The 10,891-nt window shown below is 43.6% G+C and overlaps 1 protein-coding gene across 1 annotated transcript; it reads right to left on the bottom strand.

Annotated features, from left to right (window-relative positions):
* Positions 1-728: 728 nt before the first annotated feature.
* Positions 729-9,594, bottom strand: LOC309328269 (vomeronasal type-2 receptor 26-like). Its single transcript, XM_081838350.1, has 6 exons — positions 9,362-9,594; positions 6,783-7,065; positions 5,125-5,982; positions 3,372-3,599; positions 2,858-2,984; positions 729-1,638 (listed from the first exon to the last, which is right to left on the bottom strand). Exons 1-6 carry the CDS (start codon positions 9,574-9,576, stop codon positions 740-742), a joined length of 2,610 nt encoding a protein of 869 aa, XP_081694476.1. The 5' UTR covers positions 9,577-9,594; the 3' UTR covers positions 729-739.
* Between the last annotated feature and the right edge of the window lie 1,297 nt (positions 9,595-10,891).

Genomic DNA, 10,891 nt, shown 5'->3' on the forward strand with positions numbered 1-10,891 from the left:
GGATTGTCCATGGCAAGGACACACTTCTAGATCACTCCCGTTCTGCCTTCTAAATTGGCAGACACAGAATTGCACAACACTGCAGGATGCAGTGAACTCCCCAAACTCCACTGGAGTGCATCGAGAGGATTTATGCCTCATTTCCTACCTCTCCCATGCCTGAACTTCTTCACAACACCTGGAGGCCTGCAAACAACCGCCATTGATCGTGGGCGTGGCCAGAAACCTACCATCTTATAAATATAAGGCCATTAAAAACCCTAACTTTTTTATCTACTAAACTTTAAGTAAAAATGAACCCCACAAATGGTCTAGCAAATATTATCTGCAGCTACTGAAATAAATGAGACTTGTTTATCATGATACTAGCAGCTCAACTGAAACCTTACTTACTTTAAAAAGGATTTGGAAGGAACGAAGAGATGGATCTTTTTTATTTAAAAAAAAATGCCTCCCAATATATTGTTTTCTCGTTTGGTTTCTAATCAATCATTCTCTCATATTCTAGTCAGGCCTCAATATTTTGTGGTATCCATTACAGCTTGTTTTCCAAATGCACCACGGAGTCCAAAAATATTAGGGAACTCTGTCTCACAGAGATCACAGAGAATTGTTAAAGAAATTGCACATAGCAACTGAAGCTAAAAACACACACAATATAATTATATAAGAAGGATCATGAGAAATTATATTGCCCATTTTCTACTAGAATAAAAAACAGAGATGATAGGATAATTTATTATTTTCTCTTTATTAAGCACTCCTTGCTGTTAAGATCAGGTCTCAACAAAATGATGTAGCATTTTGGGAAAAAGATGGAGCCCAGTAAGCCAGCACTAGAGGCCAAGATGGAGAAGATCTCCACAGCCACCATGTATTTCCCCTTGGTGCTCAGGTACACTGGAACAAAGGAGATCCAAACACTACAAAACAACACCATGCTGAAGGTGATGAATTTGGCCTCATTAAAGCTGTCAGGCAGTTTCCTGGCAAAAAAGGCCACAACAAAGCTGAGAATGGCCAAAAAGCCCATGTAGCCCAGGACACAGTAAAACAGGGCAACTAATCCTTCGTTACAGCCTAAAATGATTTCCCTCATCACAGAGTGCATGTCAGAATCAGGGAATGGGGGAGAGATTCCTAACCACACAGTGCAAATGCCTGCTTGTATAAGGGAACAAGAAATCACAATGGAGCTTGCCAGTCTTTTCCCCACCCACTTCCTCATTCGGGATCCTGGTTTGTTGGCCACAAAGGCCAGAACCACCGTGATCGTTTTGGCCAGAACACAAGAAACGGTCACTGTGAAAACAAGGCCAAAAGCCATTTGTCGGAGCAGGCAGCTCACTCTTTCTGGAGGGCTGAGGAAGATCAATGGGCAGAGGAAGCAGAGCAGGAGAAAAGTGAGGAGAGTGTAGGTGAGGTCCCGATTGTTTGCTCTGACAAGTGGTGTGTCCTGATGTTTAGTGAAGATGGCTTGGACCACCAATGTGAGGAAAGAGAGAAAAAGAGAAAAACATGCTAAGCTTATCCCCAGAGGTGTTTTAAAAGACAGGAAGCTGATTGTTTTTGGAATGCATTGTGATTGGTCCCTATTTGGATAGTGATCTTCACGGCATGCAACACATTCATCCATGTCTGGAGAGAGAGGAAAAACACTCAGATTTCAGATATGTTGAAAAGCAGCTACTAATGTTGGCAGTATCTCTTCAGGTTAGATTAGGAGTATCACAGAAGATTCCAAACAGGCTACATTCAAAGTGATGCACAAGAAACCCACCTCAGCGCTGTGTGATGGGTTATGTGGGGTGTTCTGTACTGGCTTGCTAACTCCCTAGAAGCTGTGGGATAACCAGTCAGGCTTAAGTCTAATTAATGAATGAAGGGGTTAAGACCATAGAGTAAGCTGTCCTGCCAGGCTTAGCTCATCTTGGGAGGTACTAGGTAATCAAGCCTCCGAGTCCTAAGTCTACATTAGAAGCTCAGAGTTTGATGATGTCTGAACTACTTGCTCCAAGCTCAGACTGCATGGCTGTTACAAGCCATTCTTGTGCTCCTTATACCAATAATTTAGGTACTTTTATTATTGTAGCTAATCCAAGTTTTACCGCCTGGGTTTTCTTACTGATGTGTGGAAATGCACATGAACTTGATATTTTAATAGTAGTAACCCAATTTTTAACTTACTAATGTGTGGTCTTTTGGAAAGAACTTAGAAGGGCATATTTTAAAGCTCTAACAGCTTATATTGCCATGCTTTACTTTTCTTAATATTTTTGAATATTTGAATATTTAAAACTCTGCTGGGATTCTCTAACCAAAGAGTACTTGCCCCATACCTGAATCTTGGCATTCTCCTTTATATACCTGTTTTTTCCTTGTCACCAACATAAACTACATTGTGCACTTTACTTGGTCAATGGGGCTAACAATAAATAGAAACCATCCTTCTATGAATTGTTCAGCACAAGAGCTAAGGAAAGTGTCTTATTCTCAGTTCACTGCTCCATGTACCTCAGTACTGATTGCTGCATTTTAATCTCTGACAAAGATGAGATCTTGGTTTATAAAACTTTTCTTGTTATGAAAGGTCCATATTCCTTTATGGGGGCTGTCTGCCAATAGGGATGGAGGAGAAATTTCATTTCGTTGCCCTTTGAATGGGAAGGTTATCTAAATTTCACTCCTTTCACCAACAAATGAAGACAAATACTGTTGCCCTGAAGTATGTGTAGTTCTCTAAAAATGTGTGCTGCCATTCTCCAATCAAATAATATGTACCAATTATTTGCTTAATCTTTTCAACAACTTCTAACATGACGTATAGTTTGAAAGGTATACCTCTTGTGTCTCTTACCCTTTTGGGATGAAATCTTGCCTTGAGGACATGGAGCACAATCATAGCAGCAGAATGGCTCCCCCTCCTTCTTTTCCTTGCTGGAACCAGGAGGACAACTTGGGTTGCACACAGAAAGAGGTGGAACCTGCACATTTAACCAAATACTTTAAAATTTTAGCACACAGAAATTCATAGCATGTTTGCCTTCTGTTTTCCAAGCCACAGCTGGAAGTAAGAAGACACTAAACTACTTATTCCAAAGGCAGGACCAAACTGACCATCTTTGAGCCCCCTTCAGGCACCCGAGAAACCATAAGAGGAAAACCACAAGAGGAAAGAGAGCTTTTGTACTCAGTTCCTGCTTGCAGATTTACCACAGACAGCCATTGGCCTGATCCAGGAAGCTCATCAAATGTAATGCAGAAAATGTTTTGAACCATGCTGGAAAACCAGGTATGTGCTGGGCTGATGATTGATAAGTGTGTAATATTTTGTTTTCCTATATCTCATGGATGTTGGAATTATGCTCCACCTGGTGAAAACTTCTGTGCCACACCATTCGGTTGTCATCAATGGAGAATTCCTGACCTGGGGCAGCCTCCAAATCCACCCTTCCAACCTTGACTCTCACGAAGGAGTTATTTGGAAAAGTGGCCATGTTAGTAATATCAAAGCCAGCTTGTACTTCCTTATTCTCAGCAAAAGATACTGTTTCTCCAGCAGAGTTGTTGAAGGAGACACTCCTAAGGAAGGGATGGAGCTGCATTGGAAGGAAAACAGAAACTATGAAGTAATGCCTCCAAATGGTCAGTATTTTCTGGGGTGAATTTCTCCCCATACTATGCACATGCCAGAATATTAGGTTTGCAGAAATAAAAGCGCTTTGTAGCATGTTTTGGGGTTTTGAAAATGGTAGTGGAAGTGACCAACATGTAAGCTTTGTGCAAGCAAATTTCAGAAAAAGTGAGAATCTAAAGGTACCCAAAGCTACACTCCTCAAAATCACTACCACCTTCAACTTTCCCTCCCTCAATCCAGAATTTCTCATGCCGTTTTCTTTTTGACGAATCCATAGAATGAGAACGTCCAGACTGATGGAGGGAAGTGTGGGAAGCAGTGGCGTAGCGTGGGGGGTGCCAGGGGTGCCGGCCGCACCGGGCGCAACTTGGGCGGGGGGCGCACTCGCACTAGCAGCTCTCTGCCCCTACTAAAATCCACGGGTTAGGGAGCCCGCGCTCGCTCGGCTTGGCGAGGAGGTCGCAGAAGGGGGAGAGCAAAGCCTTCTGCCACGGGCAAAAAAAGGAGAGGAAGCCGGGCTGGCTGGCTGGCTGGCGGGGGTCTGGCTGCGCCTGCTGCTGCCGTTGCCGCTGCTGCTGGGCTTTGACAGCTTGGCGAAGCGGAGGGAGAGGAGCTTTATGGTAATTGCGGCTCTCTCTCCACTGGCCTGCCTTCTGGGTAGCGAGCCGAGCCGAGCAGGGAGTCTGGCAAGGGGGCGGGAAGAGACTTTCCCCCCTTTTTTCCACCTCGCCTGGTCAAAAAGGAGAGCGGAGTCTCCTCAGGGCGCCCTCAGGCAGGGCAGGGCAGGGCAAGGCAAGCAGAGCGAGGAGGAGAGAGAGGGGAAGGGGGGGGAAAGCAGCCAGGAAACGCCGTGGTGTGGAGGGGGAATCGTTTAAGGAGAGAAAGCGAAAAGCCTTGGAGAAAGGGAAAAAAGGAAACAAAAGAGGCAGCTCCGGGAGAGCGCGGGGGAAAGAGAAGCCTCACTGCTGCTGCTTGGGAGAGTAAATTACTGTACTTGCCTTGCCCCGGGTTAGGGGGCGCAAATTACTTGCCTTGCCCCGGGTTAGGGGGCGCAAATTACTTGCCTTGCCCCGGGTGCTGATAACCCACGCTACGCCGCTGGTGGGAAGACAGTGATTTGAAGACTGTCATATGGATAGCAGAGAATGAATGGAGGTATAGGAAGGTTACTATCTACATTACATGGCAGTATGGATGAGTCCTGTGTTGCAAGGGGTAATTACTTTTGATTTAATAATTGTATTAGTTTTGTCACTTTCCAAAAGCAAATGTTGAGCGCAACGTAGCTTAAAGTAATGTTTTCCTATCCAATGTCTTTTTTTTAACCAACATCCAGCATGGAAGGACAAATTAAATGTCAATTCTGGGGTGTTTACATTTTTTATCATTTATTTTACCCGATCAGAGTGCTGGACGGTAATCTACACTAATTTCCAGGTCACTGTCCATGTCAAGTACCGTAAATTGTATCTCATTGAAGGCATTACCTGCCAAGGCTGTAGCATTTGAAGATCCTGCCTCCCTCCTTCCACCGCTGCCCTGTATTTGGGCAACAGCATGGCATGTAGAGCATGTGCTGTTGCATAGACAGCATTATAGACACTGTAGCTGTGGCCAGTTATGCTCATCTCAAAACCAGACGAAGGGAGATCTTCCAGCTTTTCATCTCCAGTGCAGGTTCCACTGGCCTGCTCCTCTGTATTGGAGTTTGGAAATAAACAGAGAAATACTTCTGCCCAGAACTGGTTGACAAAGCCATTTCCATTTGCCTCAAAAGGATTATGGACCCGAAGAAAGGCTTTGAATCCTTGTACCACATTGGAATGAACTGTAAAGGAGAGGGAACCCTGGAAGACTTGCATATCCAGGCTCATTTGATAGGCCAATGCTGTGAAATCCAGCTGTGCTGTCAGAATCCACACCTTGCCCACAGATGTCTTGGTCACACTTTCCAATTCGCCTAGTGCTACCATTATTCGCAAGCCAAGCATGGACTTTGTTTCTCCATAGAAAACAACAACTTTGGCTTTACTTTCCATAACAACATGATAGATTTGGATCCATTGGGAATACATGGCATAATACTCAGTCAAATATGTGGTTTTCAGGGTTTTCTCTGAGAAGGCCAAGCAAATAGCTTTCTGGGACAGCAGAGGTTTCAGGGTCTGAACAAATCTCTCTCCACTGTCATTATCTCCACTGAGCAACCCAACCCACGTCCAACCAAAGTGCAAAAGTAGCTCAACAATCCCAGTGTACTGATGGGCTTCGTTTGGCACCATCCGGTAAAAGGGAGTGGACTGGGTTTGTTCAGCATACTGTAGAGCAAAGGAACCATAAGTGAGCTAGAAGGAAATAAAGGGATATAAATATAGTACAAGGAATTGGTATGTGCATCTCTAGTGGGTGTCGTGGCAAAGACAGTTATTGAATATTCACCATGATTTGTTTTCACAAAGTTTGTGGGCGGTTAGATGACGTCAGCTATTTATTTATCATTCATTCTAATTTATTTGCAAGGTGGCTAGGCAAGTCCACTTACATACATTGCAGCCTGGCCATTGCCCCATATCAATAATCTGGAGGCCTCCTGTGGAGAATTGCAGGCCTGCCTGAAGATTGGCCCAATGGCAGGCAGGCCTGGGTCCAGGGATTTCCCAGGGGGCAGGCCTAACCAGCCAATAAGTATTGCAGAAACCCAGTTCTGAGCTGCGCACTTTAGAGAGATAGGGCAGGTGGTACAGGGGAACTGAGGTAGAGGGTGCTGCCAGAGAACCGCACAGCTGAGGGAAAGTGGGCTGGGTATACCCCAATTAATGATAGGTTGCAGAAATGTTCTGCCAATCCATGCAGTACTCCCTGAGTTGTATTAAATTGCTCGAGCCTGATTTTCATTTCGGTTAGGGGACCCCGGCATGTAACCTGGTACAGAGACAGCTGGCACAATTTTGACATATGGTCCAAATTCCAGATTCAGTTCGAAGTCCTGATATTGACTTTTAAAGCCCTGAATCCAGACACTGAACAAACTGCCCTCCTTTGTAAGTCATAACTATTTCTCTATTGCACAAAACCTATTGTACAGAACCTCTGGATAGAAAAGATCATGGTGGATGTATGTGAAATCCCCAAGGCAGTATCTTACCTGTGGGATCTTGTAGACGCCCAAGATGTCTGCCAAGTAGATAGAGGTATCAAAGTCAAGTCCCCCAATAACTGCCATCAGATGTTTCTGGGTGTTGCACTTGTAGTTGGGTACAATTGTGGAGGGAAGTTTCAGAGCAGCAGAGTAGGTCATCCTTTGATTGAAGTAACTGTCATAGATGTGGAATCCCAATGTGATGTTAGGCAAGATCTTGGGGTTCTCATTAATCTCCTTGACAGCAAAGGCCAAGGCCAGAATATGCTGGTAGTTCTTTGGCACAACACTGCAATGAGAATTTTATGCTGTATCCTTCGGAGATATGCTATGATTTTTTTTTTAAGGCCTCGTGAAGATTCTTCAGCATTTTAATGCAATTTTCTCCTAATACACACATTTTATGCAATTTTGCCTAATATACACATATTTACATGTTGACACAAAAACAATGTGGTTTTTGCGTGCTACTTTTACTAATATATGCATTTTGTGGACACTTTACCCCAGTATATGCATTTTTATATACATTACTTGCCTTGAGAACCACATTGCAAAATTTAGATAAGTGTGAATTTTGAAGGGTGGCTGTATTTTGGTTCTTGCATTGTTTTGGAGCATGCAGATTTTGGCAGGTTCATGTTTAAATGTGAGCTGAATATAATTTCTCTCCCACCCTACCCCATTTCTCCCCCACCCCTAATAAGGCAATACTGATATTTTCATTGGGGTCTTACATGTGCTTGATGACACTTTCTAAAAACTCATCATTTTCAGTTCATGTGACATATTTTTAACCAGGACTTTGTTCTAAGCCTGACTTAAATAAGAACACCTGGGATGAAGAAGAAGAAGAAGAAGAAGAAGAAGAAGAAGAAGAAGAAGAAGAAGAAGAAGAAGAGAAGAGTTTGGATTTGATATCCCGCTTTATCACTACCCGAAGGAGTCTCAAAGCGGCTAATATTCTCCTTTCCCTTCCTCCCCCACAACAAACACTCTGTGGGGTGAGTGGGGCTGAGAGACTTCAGAGAAGTGTGACTAGCCCAAGGTCACCCAGCAGCTGCATGTGGAGGAGCGGAGACGCGAACCCGGTTCACCAGATTACGAGTCTATCGCTCTTAACCACTATACCACACTGGCTCTCATTTGGACTAAATCCAGAACTAAATAGGCCAGAAGAAGAGGAGGAGGAAGAAGTCCACCTCAGAGGAGAGGTGGGCTTTTAAGAATCTTCATTTCAAACCCTTTTGAGGTGCAATTCAATATTCAGAGCAAAGAAGGGCTTCCTATCGCATCGCTAATGCATTCTTTTCTTTACACACTTTTGAATCAGGATGGAATAATGCTAGCAGGGCTTAAAGAAGAACACAGAGACAGGAGGATTTCTGTTTCCTTCTCCACCCCTACCTATCACCCCAGCACACTGTGGAGCAGGTCAGGGCTTCCAGAGAACATGAAAGCAAGAAGAATCCTGCTGTACCATTACAAAGGCCTATTTAGTCCTGCATTCTGTCCTCTAAGTGGCCAACCAGATAATTATGAGAAGCCCAAAAGGAGGATCTGAGTGCAGCAATGCTCTACCCACATACAATTTCTAACAACTTGTAGAGAGATGCACATAGTCTCCAACAACGGAGACTGTGTATGCAGCAATCATAACTAGTATGCAGCAATCATAACTAGCAGCCACTGATAGTCCTATTCTGCATGGCTTTGCCTAATCTTCTTTTAGGGCCATGCCAGTTGGACACCACTTGGACACCACCACCACAACTGGTATCAACACATCCCATAATTTAACTGTGCATTGTGTGAAGAAGCACTTTCTTTTCTCAGTCCTGATTCTTTCACCATTCAGCTTCACGGAACGACAAAAAAAAATCTAGTCATATGAAAGAGGAAGGAAAATTCCCTCTATTTACTTTCTCCACAGCAGGTATCATTTTATACGCTTCTATCATATCTCCTTTTACTCGCCATTTCTCTACACTAAAAAGTCTCAAATGTTGTGACCTTTCCTTATAGGAGAGTGCCTTCAACCCCTTCACTATTTTGGCTGTTCTTTCCAGACATGGAACTTTAGAAAATTCAGGGCAAAATTAAGTGTGAATGAGCCCTTTTCACTCTTCTCTTGATGCCTCTCCCCCCTCTCCACTCACAGATCTCTGTCACTTTCCTCCTCATCTCCTCTCAGCCAACCCCAACATTAAGCTGCATGTAGCTTTGCACAGAAGAGGGTTGTAATTTATTTTCCTTATTCTCCTTTTTTTGCTCTCCCTCCCCATATTTTTTTACCTTATCATCATCACCACCATTATTATCATTTTCTCTGGCACTTGCAGGCAATGGGCATTGATCTTCAATCAGGAAGGTGTAGAGGTTGAGAGACACTTCAGTTTTTCCTAGAGCAGCAAAACATCCAGGGCCAGCTCCTCCCTCAACTACTGAAAATGTTTTCCCCACATGCACACCTCTGCCTGGAAGTAAATCCCACTTAAATCAGTGGAACTTGCTTTGGAGCAAATATACTTAGAGTTGGGGAATGATTCTGTACCGTCTGGTGATTTGATATTTGAAGTTCTTACAGGAGATTAAGCAGTTGATGTGTGGCTAGCATTTCAATGAAGTCTTCTTTATCCAAAGCGACAAAGAGGTGAGAGGTAAGTCCACCAATGATGACGTCACCAGGCCAGTAGTATTCATGTGGAATCCTAAGCATATAACTGATGGTGCAACTAGTCGTATGTTTGCACACTGTATGTGGCAAAAGGAAGAGAATGGGCAGAATAAACATCAGCATACTGAGGCAAATGTTTTCTCTTTTCTGACACCCTTATTTCCATCTGGAAAATGGCCATTTGCTTCACAACCAGCCTCACTACAATATTCTGCCTTGGCGTAAACAGCACTTATCTACCAACAAGCAGATTAAAATCCTGTCTTACAACTCTTTCAGAGAAAAGCAGAAATCTAGTTTTTTTACTCTTCCCTCACCCTTTGTTTGGAATGGCAGGAAGGGTTTTTCTACCCAGTTAAAGACTTTTGCTTGTGTTCTCTGAAAATCTATGGGGACCTTATCCAAAGGAGATTTGGTCATGACAAATGTGATAATTACATATGAGGTAATAACTAGGTCCCTTTGTGTGAGGAACAGCAACAGAATGGAGTAAAGCATGTTTGTGACATTTCATCAAAAGCAGCCTGTACTGGATAGATCAGAGGTGGAACCACTGGATACTAACCCTGCTCATCCCAGCAGACTTTGCTATGGAATTGCTCATTAAGTCTCTATCATAAGATACAGCATTCTGTTTCTTTATAGTAAGCAGCAGACAATATTGTCATGGTTTACCACATTACATAATTTTCTCGTGTGTGTGTTGATTATTGTACTCACTGGTTTAGCAATTTAAAAAGAAAAATATATACCTTAAATTTTACAGTGGTGCCTCGCAAGATGAAATTAATCCGTTCCGTGAGGCTCTTCGTATAGCGGTTTTTTCATCTTGCGAAGCAAGCCCATTGACAGCTTAGCGGATTAGCGCTATTAGCGGTTTAACGGCTTTTAGCGGATCAGCTGATAAACGGCTTATCAGCGGATCAGCTGATAAGCGGCTTAGGGCTTAGGAAAGGGGGGGAGGGGGAAAAAACCCGCAGGAACTCGCAAGACATTTTCATCTTGCGCAGCAAGCCCATAGGGAAATTCATTTTGCGAAGCGCCTCCAAAACGGAAAACCCTTTCGTCTAGCAGGTTTTCCGTCTTGCGAGGCGTTCATCTTGCGGGGCACCACTGTATTCTATTATCCCTTCTGATTTAGGAGTGAGGTGTCTTGTTTGCTGAAGTTCATTGATCAGTATGTTCTCAATTTTTCTCATAATTCTCATTACTTTTATTGTGCATTACTATTGTGAGAAAGCTTTTACACTTCCTTTCAAGCTTCATGATCCCATTCATTAAACTTCCTATTATTCCCTGATGTCAGAGAGCCCTCAGAGTACTCTGAGCTCCCTGCCATGAGCCCCACCAGCGATGCTGAGCTAGAGGAAAGGCTGGAGGCTGAGAGTGAAGAAGAAGGCTCTGTAGAGGAAGGAGGAAAGGGAGACAATAGGAGAGG

The sequence above is a fragment of the Podarcis erhardii genome (assembly GCF_964252035.2).
Source record: "Podarcis erhardii genome assembly, chromosome: 13".
NCBI classification, from domain to species: Eukaryota; Metazoa; Chordata; class Lepidosauria; order Squamata; family Lacertidae; genus Podarcis; species Podarcis erhardii.

Bases quoted from the DNA above. Each gene is read 5' to 3' on its own strand.
- LOC309328269 (XM_081838350.1), bottom strand. From the start codon at position 9,576: ATGCTGATGTTTATTCTGCCCATTCTCTTCCTTTTGCCACATACAGTG. The intron at 7,066-9,361 runs GTAAGAACTTCA...TTCTCATTGCAG, and splicing joins CATCAACTGCTTAATCTCCT to TGTTGTGCCAAAGAACTACC. The intron at 3,600-5,124 runs GTAATGCCTTCA...CTTCCAATGCAG, and splicing joins AAATGCTACAGCCTTGGCAG to CTCCATCCCTTCCTTAGGAG.